The 21,822-nt window shown below is 41.5% G+C and overlaps 1 protein-coding gene across 1 annotated transcript in view; it reads right to left on the bottom strand.

The window, feature by feature from the left end:
- MYO3A (myosin IIIA) overlaps positions 1 to 21,822 on the bottom strand; it is a 1,336,625-nt gene that overhangs the window by 558,147 nt on the left and 756,656 nt on the right. The window contains exons 23-24 of the mRNA XM_085630108.1: positions 18,303 to 18,382; positions 16,389 to 16,466 (exon numbers count right to left, since the gene is read on the bottom strand). Of these exons, the coding sequence (XP_085486234.1) occupies positions 16,389 to 16,466; positions 18,303 to 18,382 (158 nt within the window). The remainder of the gene's footprint in view (positions 1 to 16,388; positions 16,467 to 18,302; positions 18,383 to 21,822) is intronic.

Below are 21,822 nucleotides of genomic sequence, written 5' to 3'. Positions count from 1 at the left end.
CTGCTTTATGAGAAGATGACAGATGACCAGAAACCTTGAATCGTTGATGCTTGAAAAAACTGAAAGCCTGAATCAACAGATTGAGTACCACGCACTAAAATGTCCATGAGAAGATACAACCTACTGCTTATTTCTCAATTGTTCTTTATTCTGAGGAGGCTTTCACATTTACTAAGCACTCTAACATTATTTTATAGGTGCAATTAAAATGGAAATAGGTCACAAAGCATCTTGCAATTATAAGTTTAACAGAAATGTAAGGCTATTACTTCAGAAACTACAGGGGTATTCACAAACTACATTTTATAGTATGCTGAATAGTACTACAATAATACTACTAAAGTTCCACAAAATGCGAATTCACAAACGTACGAATGTAAATCTCCATCTCTCCTATCTCTTCTATTGGGAGATCCTCACACACAAAAGATTACTACGGAATAGTTAATGTGGGAGTGACCATGGAGAGTGGCTAGAAAAAGGGGAATACTTAATATTAAATGGAAGAAGAGTACAAAGGAGTTTAGGTAGAATTAGGGAGGTGTTTAAGGATGGACATACACCCACTCACAAAAGAGAAAGCCCATTGCAATTCACAAGTTAAACTTCTAAAGTACTACAGCTAAAAAGGAACCCAAAATAGTTGTATATTATTTCAGCTGGAGGGCATCACCACACATGGCCAACCATTGATACTGCAACACTCTCCCATAGAACATATTGGAGGTTGAGACTTCAAATAAAAACCAAAAGGATTTTAAATATGATTTAATGTTACAAATTATATAAAATATGCAAAAAGAAGTAATTTATTATTTAATTATGAGATATTTCAACACCTTGTGTATTGTATACATTGTTAGATACATTTTATTCAAATTTAGCTAAATTACTTTTAATTAATTTGATACATTACCGTTAACAATGAATAATTCATAATAAAATATGGATTTTTTTAAAACATTATTTTAAAATTAATCAAACCATTCATTCAAAATTGTTAATAGTGCTGTTGGCTTTAATTATAAAAATGTTCTTGATTTTAAATATATATATATATATATATATATATATATAATATATATATATATATATATATATATATATGCAAAAATATCCAAAGTAGGTACGCTCTCAGTCAATGAAACAAACTCTCACGAATAAATGCGACTAGGCTTTATTCCACACAACGCGTTTCAACTGCATCCGCAGCCTTGCTCAAGGCTGCGGATGCAGTTGAAACGCATTGTGTGGAATAAAGCCTAGTCGCATTTATTCGTGAGAATTTGTTTCATTGACTGAGAGCGTACCTACTTTGGATTTTTGCATTGAGGATTGCCAGCACGCTCCGCTGGGGTGTACGCCACTTTCCATGGGGGCCAGCTGTCCAGAAGGAGCTTCGCTTTTAAGGATATATATATATATATATATATATATATATATATATATATATATATATATATATATATATATATATATATATATATATATATATATAAACATATATAGCTGCGTGAAGTGGGCGCATCGTGTAAACCACCTCAAACAAGGTACGGGACAGTGTGTACGGTTGAGCAGGGGGGGAGGTGTGCAACTTGGGTGTGTTCCTCCAGCAGGACTACACGAGTCTGGGGGACCACCCTGAGAATCAAAATATATATTATTGAATGACGCCAAAAATGTCTGCTGCAGCGTTGCAGGATCGCGAGTCAGCTGCTGAGGCGATGTTCTCGGACTCTCCCTCAGAGCAGCATGAGGTCAGCAAAGGTGCCAGCGAAGAGGCAAGCAGAGGGGCAAAAACCCTCAAGGATAAATTTCGGATTTTGGAGAAACTTATGCGCCAAGATATGTCAAAGTGGTGGAAATCCAAGTCACTACAGAAATATCTGGATGTAGGAAGAATCCCCAGGGGCCTGAGAATAATGATTGCCCCGAGTTACGAGACACCGAACCCCGAGATGATGGTCCAATGGGCGGAACGTAACATGGAGTCCTCACGCAAACTGGGGCCAATATTGGTGAAATATGCAGACAGTGACCTCCAGACAAAAAATTACACTCTCGATGAAGAAATCAAGGCGCTTGCCGATTCCCAGCAGAAACTAAAATTTCATGATGAAATGATGACCAGATTGAACAAAGAGGAGGACAAAATAAAACAAAGGAAAACCTAAAAGTTTAGAAGGGACAATGAAGATTATGCCAATGGGCAAATCTTTACCTTCGCTCATAAATTCAAATCTTTCAGAAAGGCTACAGCAAACAAACGGATGCAGGTGACACACCAGGAGGACAAAAGTCAACCACTAGTAGAGGCCACATCAACCTCTGATCTCAGTTTTGTGCTTGAAAGTGAGTCAGACACAGAGGGTCAAAGAAACCGATCCAATCAAAGTGCTATCAAATTAACGTTGGGGAAAAACTGGTTATATGAGGTGCAGCAGAAAGAAAACGCTGCGCCCAAGAAACGCACCGGCAAAAACAGACAGACCCAGAGAAGGAGGTAGAGAAGACGAGCAGCCAGAAAGCGCCAGCAGCAAGCGTCCGGCTCGTGGACGGGGGGCCTGGAAGCGCAATTATTCATGGCAAAACAGTATCACAAAGCACCAACTAATGCTAATACCATCATCAATTTAGCAAATGTAGATCTCAATGCAGTGGAACAACAACTGCTTTCTCTGGGTCTATCATTCTGTCCTGAGACTAATTTTAACTATATGCAGACCCGAGCTGATATTTACAGATTCATAAGAAAGCTCAAGCGGAAGAAATTTCACCAGCTACTGTCTCAATCAAAAGAACCAAATAATAGTACGTCAGCAACAAACATCTGCAATACTTCAAACTTGATAGCTGCTGATTCCAATGTTTTGAAGGACCTTCATGATTTAGAGAAGGAGAACAGAGTCTCAAGAGAAGAAGGAACACAGGAAGAACACAGTAATGACTTTCCGGGCTGTGGATTACCAGGAAAAGAGACCTGTGCCAAACCAGTTACCCACTTCAAAGAAAGATCCAAATTTACTCCAATCATGCCAAGGGATTCTTTAAATGTGTTCAATGAACAAATAGTGGCACAAGTGAAAACATTGAATATTAACATCAACAAAGCCAATAGAAAAGTTTCTAATCATGAAAGAAAATATGGCCAATTGATTAAAAAATGTAAAAGGAAAAGGAGGTGGTAGTCAGGAATTCTGACAAAGGGGGGAACATTGTCTTGTGGCCCTTGCAGGATTACATGAATGAGGCATTGGACCAGCTTAACAACACTGAGTGCTATAGAAAAAGCTCTTTTCAAAAATTCAAAAGCACATAGGACATTTTCTTTACAAAGCTGCTGGCATGGAAAAGTCTGGGCATGTTGCACAACGAGGAATACAATTACCTGAAAAAGGAACATCCCACCGTCCCTAAGGTATATTTTATCCCTAAGGTACACAAAGACATACACAAGCCACTTGGAAGACCGATTATACCGGCGTGAGACGGGCCACTGGAGAATATGTCAAGATACATTGACTTTTTCTTACAGGTGCATGTCCACAATTTAGAGTCTTATGTACAAGATACGAGTGATTTCCTTTGGAAAATCAAGGACATTCAATGGCAAATGGGATACTATTTGATAGCCCTGGATGTATCCTCACTATATACGTGTATAAGGACTCATGATGAAATAAGAGCTGTGGAGCATTATTTGGCTAGCAGACCATTGAGGTTTGCAGAACATAACAGGATGTTAATTGATATGTTGACTTTTGGTCTGGAAAATAATCTTTTCCTTTTCAAGAATCAAATGTACCAACAGATACAGGGAGTGGCGATGGGGGTCAGCATCTCCTCCAGCTATGCATGCTTGTTCATGGGCTGGTGGGAGGAGCTGGTCCTCAAGAGGGAGTTTAAACACATCTATAAGGAAAAAGTAATTTCTTGGCTCAGATTTATAGATTATCTGTTTATTGTGTGACACGGTATTGAACAGTGCTCCAATGAGTTCATTGCATTGCTCAACATTAATGATGTAAATTTAAAGTTTACTTCTTGCATTAGTGATGTGAGCATGAAATTCTTAGATGAGCAAATCACTGTAGCCAACAATATTATATATATATATTATATATATGACATCCCTGTATCGTAAAGAAACTGCTGGGAACACTGTATTACACGAATCCTCCCCATCGAATACAAAGCATTCCCTATGGGGAAATGCTGTGAATATGGAGGATATGCAGCAATGAAATCGATTGTAAAGTTAAACAAATGGAGAGCAAAGAATGAATTTTGGAGAGAAGGTATAGAACTCAAACTATAGAAGCAGCCATGGTGAAATCAAGGCAGAAAGCGAGGGAAGACCTACTCAAATATAAAGCTAAGCCTCAGAGTGTAGCCAGTAACAATATGGATGTATCCAGTGAACCTATTAGACTCATTATGTCATATTCTAGGCAGGAGAAACAGCTTAGAGATATTATAAGACGTAGCTGGCCCATTATATTGGACGATCGAGTAATAGGTGAACTTCTCCCTAAAAAGCCTGCCATTACATACAGAAAAACTGCATCTATGGGCAATGCACTAGTTAAGAGCAATCCCAAGGATCAAGAAGTAGGAATATGGCTCTCAGCCAGGAAAGGGTTTTACAAGTGCTTGAACTGCAAAGCATGTCAGTTTGGTATTAATAAAACTTCATTTCATACAGCCTTCAATGATAGGTTACAGGTTATCAATCAACAATTAACATGCAGAACAGATCATGCTATCTAGGTTCTGGAATGTAGCTGTAATCTAGCTTATATAGGTAGCACCAAACTGGCTGTACACAAAAGGATTTTACAGCATACAAGGGCAATGACCAACAATGACCCTAGTTACCCTGTGGCAAGACACTTTAGCGAGCACCATGAAAGTTGTCTTAAGCATTTGAGATATTTTGTGATTGATGCGGTACCGCCACAAAAAAGAGGAGGTGACAGGGAAGCTAAATTGAGGCGCCTTGAGATTCGCTATATATTAGAAGTAGGATACAAAACATTCTGGGTGCCTCAATACTAGTGAGGATCTGTACACATATCTGTAAAATCGGTCCAAAACAAAAAATTCCAAATATGCAGAGATTCTAATATTATATTCTATGCTCTTCTTGTATCAATCTATTTAAATTTTAGTGTATAGATGGTTTTAGATAATTTTTATATGTGGATTTTGTCTTTAACTAAATATACACTTTTAGAATCAACGTGCACAATTGGCTAATGTCCGATCTGATGTTCATCTGGATCATTTCAAATTTTAGATTAATTGTTGATACATTTTAGATTGTGCGATACATTTTATCCAGTTCTTAGGCAATTGAGTTGCATTTATACTTATATTTATATGTTTTTATCTATTTATTTGCATATTCATATGTCTATGTTTACAATTGTGGGAATCAACGGCTCTAAGATTGGAATTATGAATACTGCCCCATGTACATTTGCCTAGTTTGCACATGCCATTTTTGCACTTTATTTATATTATCAGTGCATCATACAAAACATAAAAAGATATTAGGTCATTAGTGGATGCTGCTGCCAATATTAGATATATACATTTATAATTCTTTTTAGCACTAGCACTTTACTTGTTTTAGCACTTTTGAAAAATGTAGAACACTTAGGGGCCGATTCAGATCTCGGTCGGAAGGGCACCGAATCGGGTTCGGCCTGAAAAACTACGGGCCATACGCGTGTTTTCCAGCCGACTAGTACAGCTGTACGAGCGAGCAAGTACGATGCGAGCTACATGAAATTCAGCGACCGAGTCATTTCTGGGTCCGAACCGCTCCGTACGTCCCGGTCGGAGGCTAACCGTGGCGTGCAATGGATGCGATTTACAACCGAGCCAGTACGATGCACGCGTCGGACAGCATGTGCGAGCCGGAGTGTCCGGCTCGCAAAAGCTCCCGGAGTCGGACTTTGGGGGTCTGCGTCGGACCCCCTGACACCCGCAGCCCTACAACTCGGACACAGGGGGAGACCTATGGGTCTCCCCAACATAGGCATGTATGGTGCGGGTGGCACCGACGCGTACCCACTGTAGGGGGCGCACTTGTTCGAGACGTACCCATTCAGTCAATGGGAGCCCATGTACGTGTCGTACGACCGGCTCCCATTGACTTTTATGGGAGTCCGACCGAACCGAGTCCGACAGCATACGTGCGCATCGTACTTGCTCGGTCGGACTGTAGGGGTCCGGCTCGGTCGGAAAACACTCCGGATCCGACTCGGTCGGAGTGCTTTCCGACCCGGATCGGAATCGGCCCCTTAGTAGAGATTGCACTTTAGAGGGCTGTAATTAGCCAATGTAGTATGGATTTAAATTTTTGAATATTAGTGATTTTTAAGCATTTAAGCAAAGTATTTTTCAGGTCCATGAAAAAAGTATCAACCTGGATTAAATGCCTAAAATTACATATTTGGCAATATGTATCATATGCATTTCAGTGGTTTTATAATAGTATTTTACAATTTACATTGTGCATTTGAGCAAGCATTTCATATTGTCAATAGGTGGACATTTTCTTTATACATGCATGTATTTTTCCATTTCCATTAATTGGCTGGTATGCATGGTCACTTTAAATAATGCGATCAAACTGGATAACGCTGTCACAAGGCAGGTAACTGCCAAAAACGAGTTATGGCGGAATTGTTTGTGCGTGAATAAATATAAAATCTATGCTCTATACCTGGGTCCACTCTCAGTTTGTCTTGGAGAAAACTGCTCTGAACGAGGAATCGTTTTATATATATTATATATATATATATATATATATATATATATATATATATATATATATATATATATATATATATACACACACACACACACATTTACACGAGTATTTAACATAAAATATGTTTACTTTTTTGTTTTACCTTATCCTATACTTTACCATTGGGGACTCCAGAATCAGAGGGGGGAGATCCTATGTATGAAACAGTATAGGGCAACTGTAAAACTTTTATTAAACTATATAATAAGTTAGTAAACATTTTGTGTAGTTTTTGCAAGTCCTGGCCTTTATAATCATAGAGAATGTTGTTTCATCCCATTTTGAAATCATTTTGACCAAGGATGAACAGGTATATTTGTAGCACTGCATTTGTTTAAATGTAAAAACAATAAAAAATAAGCTAAAATGAAGTGCAGTTTTAACTAACAATTGTCTCTTAAGAAAAGGCAACAAGTTCAAGGCAATGTCCTTATGCACTGCAACTTTGAAAGTATCTGTACATTACAGGACTGCTGCAAAAAGAACATGAATCACAATAGAAGATTTATGAAGGATATCGAACAACTGAGCAGGGAAAAGAGAATGAAGAAACTCTATGCAAGGATTTACAAGGTTGGGAACACCATGAGACAAACTCAAGAATCGATACGGTTTGTAGAAGAAAGATACTTGTGTAAAAGAGGAGAGTAAAAAGGGGGAACTTCAGTTAAAACAAGCATTTAAATGGTATTGTTGGGGTAGCTGCTGAACCCTCGCCAGTATTAAAGAAAAACGTTGGCTAATAGCATAATGCTCAGGTTTCCCTGCTCTCGCTTCAATGAAGCAAAGCAGTTTGCAATGGCAGGGTGGGCACTCCGGGACACTGCAGGAGCCGGCCCTGGGGGGTGGCGGTCCCCAGGGCCTGTACAAGGCTCCAGGCGGGGGGCCATGTTGCCCCCCTCCCACATTTTGAAGTTGCCCCGGGGGGTGGCGGTCCCTGGGGCTGGGGGGGCCTGAGAGCCCCCCCCACCCATTTTTAAGAAGCCCCGGGGGGGTGGCGGTCCCCGGGGCTGCAGGAGCCCGTGAGCCCCCCGTCTATATTATGTTAGAGCCCCGGGGGGTGGCGGTCCCCAGGGCAGTGTGGGGGGGATATATAAATACATGGGAGGAGGCTGCATTGTTAAAGCAATTCATAGATAGAAGACGCTGTACTGAAACCATGAACGGCATTCAAACCATTAGGGGTCTTAGTGTCTAATATCAAAATGTATCGGGTTTCCAATGCTCAGAGGCGGGCTTCACGATTTCCACCTCTTCTGAGTGGCATAACAGAATCTATTGCAAAGAACTTTAGAAGTTCTGAGTTGTTGTTGTGGAACTCCTTGAAATGGCGTGCCACAGGATAAGAGGCGTCACTACCTCTGATTGGTCTTATGTGCTGGAGTATCTTCTTGTGGACCTGCAATTTGGTACTACCAACATATTGCAGGCCACACAGACACTCCAGCACATAAACTGCAAAATCAGTCTTGCAAGTGAGCAATCTTGGAATGGAAACTGGGGTCTCTTTGAATGGAACTACATATGATGTTTTGTTCACCCCCTGCCTGCAAGCTTTGCAGGCAGTACATTTGATGAACCCCTTTCTGCTATTGATCCAAGATTTATTGACCAACAGTTCGGGGCTGCTCTTAACCAGAGCATCACTCATTGATCTTGCTTTACGAAATGTGATGTCTGGAGTAGCAGACACAAGACTACCAATGACAGGAAAATTGCAAACCAGGCTCCAATTTTTACTAAGAATTTTACGCAGAGCCTGGTGCTGCCTGTTGAATGTTAATATTAATCTAGTGACTGACTTGATCTCATCAACTTGAGTGGCTGTCATAGATCTTTTGTTGCTAAGGGCTACTTCCCTAGAGATACAATTGGCCTTACTTATAGCTTTATTGACCAATTCTTTAGAACAGCCTCTAGCCAGGAACCTTTCCTTACTGGACTTTTGAGCTATGTCACATTCCACCTGAGTACTGCAAATGCGGCTTATCTGCAACATTTCCCCAAAGGGAATGCTACGTATAAGGTGACCTGGGTGATGGCTGGTAGCGTGCAGTACGGTGTTGCCGGCGGTGGATTTTCTGAATAGTTTGGTCTCCAATTTATTGTTCTGAATGAAGACTTCTACGTCCAGAAAGCACACCTTAGTACTGCTAATATGGCCAGTGAAATGTAAATTGATACAGTTGTTGTTAATCACATCGATGAAATGGAGGGCCTGCTGACTGGACCCTTTCCAGATTAAAAACACATCATTGCTGTATCTAAATCAGTGTGCCACATGTTCAGAAAAAACCTGTACTAAGTCACCACGGAGGACCTGCTCCTCCCAAAGCCCCATATGTAAGTAAGCGTAGCTTGGGGAGAAGCAGGCCCCCATGGCAACATCTCTGATCTGTTGGAAAACCTGGCTAGAAAACATGAAGAAATTATTGTTAAGGCAAGTCGATATCAATGATACCAGCATTTTGTTATGGTTGTAGAACTGCATAGGCCTGGTACCCAAGTAATACTCTAGCGCCTTGATGCCATCCTAATGGTGTATGCAAGTATAAAGGGATGTAACATCCAATGTCATTAATAAATATTCTTCATGCCAATCAACCATTTTCAATTTGCGTAAGAAATCCCCAGTGTCTTGAACAAAAGAAGGCAAAGATTTAACATGTTCTTGTAAAAAAGCATCTACATATTTGGAAGTGTTCTCAGTAAGATTTTGACGAGCTGAGATAATGGGCCTGCCCGGTGGTTTGTCAGGGTCCTTGTGTACTTTAGGAATAAAGTACATTGCCGGAATGACCGGGTGGTCGTTTTTTAAGAACTTGAACTCATCTTGGCTCAATAGGCCCGCACTCTTCCAAGCTACCAATTTAGTGTAGAAGTCATACCATGATTGTTTGACTGTTCTAATGTCACTTCTTTTGTAGCACTGGCGATCATTTAGTTGATATTAAGCCTCTTCAAGATATAGATCACGGGGCCATAGCACTACGTTGCCTCCTTTGTCTGCTTGTCTTGTTATGATATTGTCATTTAACTGGATTTTCTTCATCAATTGTATGTATTTGTTGTTTTGTGCAGTCATTCTATGATGCACCAGATTTGTATTGGAACATAGTTTCTTTAGTTCCGCTGTAACCAATTCTTGAAAAATATCCAGATTGTCATGCAGTGTGACCGGAGTAAACGTAGACTTTGGTTTAAACTTAGTCTCACCGAGTTTGTTCAACATGATTGATTCATCACTACAGGTGTTTTCCTCATGTAGGGATTGTAAAGCCATTAATAACGGCAGATCTTTAACCGTTAGCGCGGGTGAATCAACATGGGACGGATTCTCTACAACAGCCCCTATGTGAACTTGATTACCTCTGAGACGATGGAATTTCCGTAATTTCAACTTTCTGGTATACTTAAAGAGGTCAATGCGGGTTTGGGCATAGTCGAAATCACTGGCAGGGCTATACGATAACCCTAATAATAGAATTTGTATTTCTGATGTGCTTAAAGGTGTGCTGGTAAGGTTTATCACAGATTGTGATGGCAATTTGTCAACTGGAGGCGTCACTTGCGAACCCATTTCTTCTTGGTAAAAGATTTTTTGTTATATATATTTGTGTTTGAGTTGCTGCTTGTGGTGGCATTGCCTTCTCTGACGGCGCTGTCTATTTGCTTGTTGGCGCCTTTGCTGTTGATACTCCGAGGTCTTAATGTAGCCCTTCGGTCCTGGCGCAGGCAGTCCACTTCCTGCACCAGGGAGAACCTTGTAAACCCCAATCCTGTATTATTTCTAGATGGCTCGTTGTCCGATTCACTGTCCGGTATGGAACTAAGATCGGACATTGAGGAGGTAGATTGCGCAGTGGCAGCAGCAGCATTGGAACTTGAGTTACTGCCTGATACTTACGCTGTTTTCATTGAAGTTTTAAAGACATCAAACTTTTTGGCAAAGGTGAAGACTTGCCCTTGTTGATAATCATTCTTGTCCCTTTGGAACTTATAAGCTTTTCACTTTTTGATAATATCTTCTTCTGCGACGACGGTGAACCTCTGTGTGTGTGTGTGTGTGTGTGTGTGTGTGTATATATATATATATATATACATTTTTTAGTAAAATCAAGCGATCTTGGCTAACAACAGAGCTAAAATCAAGCATACACTAAACAAGATGCACATAGACACAGGTGCATGGACATATGTAAACATAAAGCCCTGGTGAATGTTCACATATAAAGGATATGGACTTGGATACACACAATTATATGCATGCAGGCAAATGTGTGCATGTAAATACGCTCAGCTCATTTTACCCACACCGGAATTTTCACATGAGCACAAAAAAACATAAAATGTGCACAGCCCATAAACAAACATATATGCATTGACACACTTAGGATCAGCAGCCTATTTACTTTCTATTTTACTTTCTTGGGCACTGAGGGGCTCACCCATTCTGTGACATACACACAGAAAGTGGCACCCAATACTCTCAAACTGCCACCTGCACACAGGCTCTTGGACAAGCACTTTCACACTGGCACACCTCCAAGCATTCTCATATTGGCGCTTGCACAAACACACGTGAGCACTCACTCTGGCACTTTCTATGTCTAAAGCGTGCAGTCTCAGATAGACAGCAGATATACACTCAACAACTGCACATTGACAGATTACATTACGAGCTTGTCAACAGATCTGCACTATCCCATTTCGGTGGCAGGCATGGGGCCTACTGTTTAGTTTTTGTATTGAAACTGCTGATAGCACATCACATGGCATTCTCTTGAATTGTTTGCTGTTGCTGCCAGGTGAAAAGTGAGTGTTGCACAATGTCATCCATCTAGAAGCTTCCCAAAGTCTAGCAGGAGTAACCTGTGTACATGGCACTGCGTAATGCTAAAATGCGGTCTGTGGAGTGTGTGCTAATATTTTTCTTTTATTATGTAATGTGTTATAGTGGAGTAATCCACCCACGTGCAGCGTTTCCCTCTCATGTGTGAAAGTACACCGGTCTGTGTGTATGAGGTGCCCGAAACACTACATCTCCCATTAGCCTTTTGGGCGCATCAGGGAAAACCGGATTTGACTTCCTTGTAAAATTCCGCCTCTATAAAGCACCTCTTCTTCCGGAGGGAGGTGCTTGACAATCTTGCCTGGATTTCGGACAAAGTAAGCAGAAGGTATTCCCCGCTGGATTCCTGGAACACTTCGTGGCTTGTTTGCGGCTCATCCGAAGAAGAGGAGATGCCGATGAGCACGGCGTAGCTCTTTGCTTCCTGAACTTCTTTGTTCCCAACTCCCGGCTCGGGGAGTTCCCAGGTACCATAGTCCCGGTCGGGGGTGAAGCGTCGGAAGGCTCCCCCCACTAACTGTAACACTTTTAATTTCCCTGCGCGCTGGAGTTTGACATTTAGCGCCTACTACCAACTAGCACCTCGCGGTGTTTTATGAACCGCGGACAGGTGCATATTTTGGAAAGCACCTGCGCTGTGATTCAACAGCGGCTAGTGCGTTTGTAACCTGTGAATGCAGACACGATCTACGCGCACTCTCGCTGTGAGCCCAAAACAGAGGTGGGGTGCATTGCCTTAAAAAAAGGTTATTTTCTACTCCTGTTGTTTCCACGCTGTGAGTTAAGCAGCGGTTGGGGGCATTGCCTTGGTGGAATCCTATTTGCCCTCCTTTATCTACCAGTCGAGGGGTCCTTATCTCTGAACTACGTGCTAGTGACTGTAGAGATACTTGACTCTGGAACATACTGGGTCCTGGTAGTTGGTGAAGGTTCTTTGAATGATCTGATGTCTTCATGATGGGGGTTCTAATCCATGAGAGACGTGTACAGTGCATTTGGCACAAGTGAGTGAATGAACCGTTACTTACCAGTCACGTGTGTTTGTAAACCCTTTCCCGTACAGCCTCTCATACACTTCTCTCTTCCTTTCTATGCAGTAAATTTACATGAAGTGATCAGTGGAGACGTCCAGAACCCCAGACCAGACTCCGGGAGACAAGGCGCCATCACCACAGCAGTATTTGTTATTTTGTCCCCTTCCCTTTTCCCTGGGGTGCTCCCTTCCATAGTAGTGTTTATTGCTCTGTGGGGGGTTGCGCCCAGGGGAGTAGGGAGACTCCTCAACCCGGCGTTTTCCCTGCTGGCCGATATTCAAGGTTAGGGGCTTTAAACTTTTATTCTTGAGCTGCTGACACATCCGGACATATGCCTTCACCATTCAAGGGGTCACACCAAGGGGTCACAGCATATCCGAAACACTTCAAATGCAGCTCGGCTTGTAATCAGTGCCCGCACCAGGAAATCAATTTTTAAAATGATCACTGTGGAAGAAAATGCATTGACCCGTAACACAGTTGGTGTCCGAACTATGTGCTGATACGGGCCACAAAACTATTAGTGTGGACAGTTACTGACGGTGATGGCAGGTCACAAAGCTTCTCATTTTCACTCCCCCCCCTTCCCCCACTCTCGGGTGCGAAGACTAAGAAGAGGGAGATAACAGCCACCAAAATTGTGATGAGGTAACATTACAGCAGAAGAAGGCAAAAAGAATGAGGTACTTTAAAAGGAGAAAAATAGTAAGCCACCAATCTGCAGTGGATTAGCTGAGCCCAGGCACTGGGACTAATTCTACATAACTTGAACAACTCTTGTGCCAAAGAGTGCCTCAGAAAGCTCTTCGTGGGAGCGCCATTCTCAAAGGTACAATCACTGCCTTTTGAGGGAAATTCTAATCTGCTCCCAGCCTCACTGTCCACACATATGATGCTCCCTGGAATGTTGGTCAGTGGTGTAGGGGAGGTGGCTGGAAGAATGGACTACTTCACATATCTGCATTATCTTTCAGGTGCGGACACATAATCAATGGGCAAAATGCCCCCACTGACAGTAAAGAGGCCCAATGGATGACGTAGGCTGACCAATTCCCCTATACGGTTTGCTGGAGTGGGTAGAACAAAAATGTGAATGACACAATAAAAGGCCAATCGATGAAGGGGCTGGCTGAAATTCCCTATATGTAAGTATTTTATATGTTTAATTTTAGAAGTCAAAAGTTTTTGCCTAACACCAGACCTAAAAGTCAAAGCATATGAAAAGAGAAGGGAAAACAAGGGGCATTCAGAGCAGAGGAGAGGAGCGGCAAAAGAAGAAAACACAGAGTCTCCTAATTAGAAATAATGCAATCTGCAAACAAAAAGAAATAAAAATGGCAATGTAAAAAAGTAAAAAAGCACAAAAACAAATTCATTTGAAAATGACGATGAAATTAATTGAAATTTAATCAGATTGATTTGAAAAAAATAGAAGAGACAAGTCTGCCAAAGACCAAGGGGAATTCCCTACTTTTAAGGTCCTCTGCAAGTTCACACTCTACTGGCTCAAACGGGAGGAAGGAGGCTAGTGCTGCGAGTTCTGGAGACAGTGTTGAGGGAAAAGATCCAAGATTAAAATTTGAGAGTGGGTCCATCACACCCCAGACAACAGTTCAACTGTCAATCAGGTGCATTCTACTCCGCCTTCAACTCTTTAGCTTTTGTACTGTTCTCCTCCATGCTGGGGTATCAACAAGGGGGTGCAGAGTGCTGGGAGGTGGGACTCCCTACCAAATCTAGAGCAACCACATCTCCCCTCTACCACTTAGGGCCTGATTCTGATGCGGTTAGGAAAGCCTCCTAATAGCATTTGCTCCTTCCGAATCGGATTGGGAATGCGTCTTCCCGACCGAGGGCCCAATTATGATGCAGTTAGGAACATATGCTCCCATTGAAATCAATGGGAGTCCAACGAAATCGTATCTGGAAGCATCCGGATGCATCATACTCGGTCGGTTGGACTCTCCCGATCCGAGCGGGTCAGAAACCATTCCCAAACCGATTCGGTCGGGAAGCTTTCCAAACCGCATCAGGATCGGGCCCTAAGTGTCACTTTCAGAGAGCCGCCAACTGGTGGTCTGCATTCAGGGTGTTAGTAGACCCCTGTGATGTTCCTTAAGCATGTGCACCATGTAGTATGCAAGGTCCTCTCAAGGGTGTCCCGAATATTATTTTCGCACAACATTTTGTACATATTTGAACTTTGTATATAATATTTAATTGTACACTTTTAATTTTAACCTATAAAGCCCAACTAGTTGATGGATGTTTGAGTGTTATTTGTAGAGTTTCTAAGTTCTGAGTTTCAAGCTCACTGAGGGAGTTTTGAACTGTTCTCTCTCACAGAGGGATACTGGTCCCCAGTTAGGTCTGTAATACCCTTAAACAAGAGTAGCTTACGATCCCAATGTATGCAATCATTCAACATGATAGAGAGACATTAGAGCAGTGTGTCTGTACTGAAAGCATTAAGGGGCATATTCTCAAGCACAGCGTTAACATTATTGCCGCTTTAGCGGCACAAAACTGCAGCTAAAGTGGCGATAATGGGCTTGATAATATGCCGCAGAGAATTCCAATAGAAGCCCGTGTTGACACCAGAACATGGGCATCTATGGGAATTCTCAAGGGCATATTATCTAGGCCTGGGCGGTAAATTTCATTCCGCTTGCGGAATTTGCGATATTTTGACATTTTTGCGTTCTGCGGAGAGCGCAAAAATGTAAAAACTTTCGCAACCTGCCGCGAAACGGAAGTATTTTTCTTGTTCGCGCTTTAAAAATGCATTCTCACGCGCGCGGTCGTGACTTACCGGGACCCTGCGTTCGCCGAAGAGTTTTCCTATCCGTTCGCGCGTGCCACAAGATGTTGGATTGTTGGTAGCCGGTCGCGCTATCCCGCAAGAGTTTGCGATCGCGAACACGTCATTGCGATCGCGAACAGGAAATAAGCATCACGAGCAAGATGGCCACATCATGAGCAAGTTGGAGATATATTTTCCCGCGAGCACGCAAAAACACATCGCGAACGGGCGGGAAAAGCAATCTCCGCATCTTCGCGAAAGTTTCGCATGCTCGCGGAGATTTTGCGCAATTTCGCGATAATTTGCGAAAGTCAATTTCGCAAATTCCGCCCACCCTTAATATTATCAAGCCCATTATAGCCGCTTCAGCGGCAGTTTTCTGCCACTAAAGCGGCGATAATTTTAACGCCGTTTCTTGATAATATGCCCCTAAATTGTCTATATTGGGGATTGAGGTTAAGAAATTTACTCCACATTTTCAAAACTTGATTAACAAATGGTTGTCACCTGCTCAAACTCTTGATTCTGGAGTAGCAGCGCAGAAGTGTTATATAAAGTGTAATATGACTGCGAGGTGCCATAAAAATGTGACCTCGAGTCAAACCCATGTCTTGATCGCGAAATAAATGACTGACCTGCCGCGCTTAATTAGAGAAAGAAATCTGATCTCAGTCGCAAAAGCTGGTAAGGCCCTGTGAGAAAGCGCATCCCTGCGTTGACTGTAAGCATGTGAAAGCTTCTACTACAAACATTTTATAAAAATATAGAAATATGATGTTCATACTATGCCAATTTAAGGGCTGTTTTACGGTTTTGAAACTACATTATACACTCTGTAGAAGGTACCCAAAATCATTATAAAGAAAAATAGCTTACTCTAAAATAAGATGCCACTGTCTGCGATTTCATGTTTGTTGTCTCCCTCGGGTGGTGGACGGTATCGATAAATTCAGCCTGCATGAAAACAGATATTAAAATAAGCCTTTTCATCTACCGGAGAGCAAGGTCAGTGTTACTATATGAACAATGCACCCTTTTAAAGCATCAAAAAACAGTGACACTTGACCCACTGTGAGGCGATTCTATACGCTTTAATCCGCGTACTGACACGCATAACAGAATACTTTTTGGACAGATGGAACAGCAGCAAATTATTTTTTATGCCCTGGAGTGTTCGCAAAAGATTGTCGTGCCTTTTGAACACAATTAATTTAGCTATTAATATGTACATTATTTTGTTAATTTCAAGGCCTAATGCTCAACATATTTTGTATTAAGCACAAGTATTACAATGCAATGTTCTGAGAAGCAAATGTTAATTCTGTGGGCTAGAAATTAATAATTTGGGAAATCAGTGTGCTGTTCTAAACCAAGGAGGAGTGTGTGCTTTTTAGAAGACCAGTGTGTACTGGCGCACAAGGTGTAGAATTGGAGAAGGTGAAACTGAACCTTAGGCATTCTAAGCTTTCATAATTTCCAAATGTCAGAAATGTGGGTGGCCAACCATTATGTGTGTACCTCAAAGAATACAATAATAGTCAGTCGATATAGCCAATTCTTGATCATCGTACTTAAAAAATGAACCTGATGCTACCAGGGCCGGCTTTAGCACTGGTGGCGCCCTGTGCGACAATGAATTTTGGTGCCCCCCCTCAATGACTACCTCCGCAATGGATTCCCGCACTACCACTCTTTAACTGTCTTCATAACCACTCTCTCTCAGATACATTTATTTCGTTTTATAGTGTCACTCATGAAAATTAATAGTGTCAGAGCACTTTACATTGCACACACATTACAGAGACAATCAATCATATATGTGTCAATCAATCTAAAGGAAATGTTACATAAGACGGAGGACTACAAGGGGAAGGATTTATATGTCATTCATACTGGTAGGCAATATAGTTTTGGGGGGCTTGGTCTGGAGGAGCACAAACTCAGAATTTCAAATGATAACACCATGGTTGTGGGTTCTCATTAATAATCAAAAATGATTTCTACCCAAATGAACCCCTTGTGAAACATTAGGATAATGAAAGCCTAGGGGAAAAAATCAATATGCTCTAATCTATACTTGACGTCTGCATTTCAGGCCTTTGACAGTTAGTGGCTCACTGTTTTACATTAGGAATTTAACTTGCAACTGAAAGTAACAAAAGGAAGTCTCTGACGAAAGCAGTAACTCACTGACCAATTTATGTTATATTTACTTTATGATTTGCATGGTACAAGTTCTTTGCAACAGGCATATTAACCCGCTGCCCTACCTCATGGGGACTCAAAACTTCCAGCAGTAAAAACTTCCACTAGACAAAACTATGGTCTCTCTCAGGGAAGAACATTAATCACTGGAGTTAACTTGACATTTTTATTATTGGCTTAAAGTTGCCAGAGGCCAGGAATGCGGCAGCGTGTGCTTTAATAAACAATAAAAAGTAGCAAACAGGCGCCCCCAGGCAAAGTCTGCACCCGGTGCGGTGGCACCGGTCGCACCGCTCTAGAGCCGGCCCTGGATGCTACAATACAAACATTTATTTTATTCAAATTTTTTTAAATAATTTTAGGACAGGTTAAAACAAATGTCGTGATGGAGAAAAACAAGATAAAGAGAACAGGTAGAGAAAAAGGAAAAAGTGTTTTACCTCACTGAATGACCTGAATATCAATAAAATATCCCGCTGACCAGGAAAGGAAGAAAGAAATCAAAGAAGAGGTTACGTAGATTTAGTGGAAGTGAGAACACAACCTTTGCCAGAGGGGGTGCCATATTGAAGTTACGATTCTTACCTTTCCGCGACTGGTGGGTTTCTGGGGTGACCTTACTTGGTAAGCTATGGCCCCCTTTGTTTTCGTATGTGCCAGATTACCTGCAGCAGAAGAGAAAGCGTCAATAGTATAGTGTTGTGGTCCTAAAGTTTAAATACACTCTCTGTAGTTTAAATCATTGTATATACTCCTAGATCATGACTAGTTATGGAATGGCCGGTTGCTGGATAACGTAACCACAAAATAGTGGATGAAAAGGATAACATTTATATGAAGCAGTAGCAAACGTTAAGGTGGGCTAACACCATGGACCCTTCTCTTGCCACATGTGGCAACCAAATACTGGCTCACATAATGTGAAATACCGACTCCTGAACCAATAAAGAATAGCAAGCGAGTCCAACCCCGCCACCTGGCAATATGGAGTGAAATTCCACTCAAAAGCAGATTTAAGAGAAAATGGAGCCAAACAATGTATTTGTCAAAAGGATGCCTTAGCATCATGTAACATTATTAGTCTGCAGCAACAAAACTGACCAATATTGTAAAAGCTTGCTATGAAATCTCAATTCTTTGCAGTGCCCTAGTCAGTTCTCCCACTAAAGGTCTTTTGTCAGGTGCACGACAGCTTATATTATGCCTCATACCTTATAACTCAACAGCCCACATCAGGTATCAGTGCCAGGGCATTCATACACACATTTCTCTACTTTGGTGCTGTTTTCATTACCAGCAAAAGATAAACGAGTGTGTTGGAACTCATTCTCATAACCCCTCCCCAAAACCTATTAGGAGGACTCCCCTGAAAACAAATTCAATGCGATCCGTCTCCAAAAAGGTAGTAACCATCCCAATGTAGTCCTCGTTCAAAAAATCATCTATGAGTTCTGAGAGTGGTACTATAGGAGTACTCTTTTCCATACTCTTACATACCTCCCTATTAGAAAAGGTGCAAAGACAGAACAGTCCTTTCTATTTGTACTAACTGTATATGAATAGTCCCTAAATCTTCCCATTGTAGATGTTTTGGGGGCTAATTCCAGAGGTATTTAAAAGAGTGCCAGAGGAATACTACTTGACATACTTCTGAATGGCTGTGTGAACAGGCCCAATATTCTTTAGCAAGACTTGGCTCGAGAAACCAATGTCTATGGGAAATGTGCGCCCGAGTCACGTGGACTGCGCTTGCCTAGATATGTTCACCAAAAGGTTTCAAGAAACGGATAAACAAAGGTATCTCACAACCCGATTATGAGCTATTTCCTCGTTCATGTATGCTTGCAACGTGCTTAGGACTGAATTTTTATTATACAAACGTAATCTCATGTAAACCTAGTTACCTGTAATTCTCGTCAGAACGACACATATCACGTAAGAAAAAATTACGCAACTCCAGCCAACCCCAATGTTCAAACGTACATGCTTGAATTTACAAATTTGAAACAGGAAATTTAACGTTAACTGATGAACAGAGTTGTGCACCAGGGCTTTCCAAGTAATGATGCATTGTAGATAAAAGTTAAAATATTTGATTTCGTTTATGATATACATCTCTCTTAAATCAATTGTGTGCCGAAAATCCCAAACTATATGTAAAACAAACACAAGATTGATTGATGGTGTATGCCTTTATTTCCTCCACCACACTATCATTATCTTGGAGGAAATTCTCCCGATAGATCCTCCTATGGATTTTGCACTTCCTCTGGAAATATAATGTGATCACCCAAATCAATATTAGAGCCAGTGTTTCGCTGTTAGTATTCCCAATTCTCACAAGATTATGTTGGGACTGGACCAGCGTGAGTACCCATATTTTGTTTTAGTTCTAAATGCACCCAGTTTCCCAGTTGTCTAGTGTCAAGGACAAATGGAGGATCTTTATTTTGTATGGCATAAAAATAAAATGCTGTCATTAGCCATTAGTCGAACTCAATAAATATCCAGGTCTATTGATTGAGGGGCTCATTAATGAGCTTGTGATGCAGTGTAGCGCTACAAGTCAACTTGCTGCGCTGCGTGACATGTAAGGGGCAGGAAAGCGCTGTATTTAGGGCAATGTGGTGAATTCCTGTTCTTTCCCTTGCTCTAGAGCCCTTTTGGCAGCGTAGCACAAACCAACATGCAGGATTGTTTTTGTGCAGGAAGGGGCACCTTCCAGCACAAACAATCTGGGAGGATATTCTTCTATGTGTGCTGCAGAATACAGCACACTTAGAAAGAGGAAGAAAATAGGAGAAATAGAGATAGTGGGAAGGTGTAAGATTGCCACATCCTCAGGTTTACAAATTCTCGTGAATCTGGGGATGCATCAGAATCCATGGGAGTCACGGAATGCTTTCACAGGGCAGAGACACAAAATGCAGCAATTTGCTCTGCATTTAGTTACTTTAGATTTTTAGAGCCACGCAAAGAGGCTTGGCTTCAAAAATCTGATTTAGAGCTTTGCGTCATGCACGTACCACATTGCATGGTGAAACGTGAAGCAACCCTCTCATAAATAAGCCCCTGAGTTTCTACAAGGCTAAGCTATTCTTGCAGAAAATCAGCTCCTGCATATCTACTCATGTTCATTTGCTAAAATATACTAATATTGCAATTCAGGAATGGTCATACGAAAATAAAAAATGTCTTTGGAAAGGGAGATTGAGAGAGGATTACCAGTTGACTCCGTGTCACTGGAATGCATAGGGACCTCTCTAAGAGGCACGCTGGAGTACATAAATCAGTTTCCTGTGGTACTCTTTTACATTCTTATTTATTTATTTATAAAGTTTTTTTATAGCGCGAACGTGACCCACGAGGGTATCAGAGCGCTTTACAGTATAAGAACAAAAATGGTTGAGGTAGTATACATATATTCAAAAGTGTCAATGCGTACAAAAGGAATAGAAGATATCTGATTAAGAAACATAGAGGACCATGATACTGTAGGACGTAGTGCAATATACAGTTAAAGAACATTAGATGAGTGTGCTAGCAAACATACATATTATAACCACGATCGGATCCCAATGGATAAGAAGTGTATAGATAAAACCAAGAGAGACCCACTACTAGCTAAGCTTTACACTACATACTGTAATTGAACAGTAAGGGTAGTAATATTCGTCATAGAGAATGAGGACTCAACCATTCCACTTGAAGTCGGCAAAAGTATTTCGATCATAAAGATGACTCAGTGACATCATAGAAATCAGACTTATGGTATGAATTTGTTCATTAGTAGTATTTTTACTTCTTTTTTGAAGGTGGCAAGGGAAGTGATTCCACGAACTACTGGAGGTAGGGAGTTCCAGATCCTTGGTGCAATCCCTGAGAAAGCTCTACAGCCAGTTCTCTTCTTATGGAAGGATTGGGGTTTCAGAAGGAGAGTGCTCGCACTACGAAGTCGTCTGCAGCCTCCAGACCTTTCCAACTTTACAGCCAGATAACTAGGTGTATTGTTGTGAATTGCTTTGTGTGTCATGCAGGCCACTTTAAGGTGTATTCTTGCCTCATAGGGCAGCCAATTCAAGGCTTTCAAGGTTGGAGAGATGTG

The sequence above is a fragment of the Triturus cristatus genome, chromosome 10 (genome assembly GCF_964204655.1).
Source record: "Triturus cristatus chromosome 10, aTriCri1.1, whole genome shotgun sequence".
Classification (NCBI taxonomy): Eukaryota; Metazoa; Chordata; class Amphibia; order Caudata; family Salamandridae; genus Triturus; species Triturus cristatus.
Note: the sequence above shows the minus strand (reverse complement) of the source record. Positions and strands in the feature narration are given on the sequence as shown.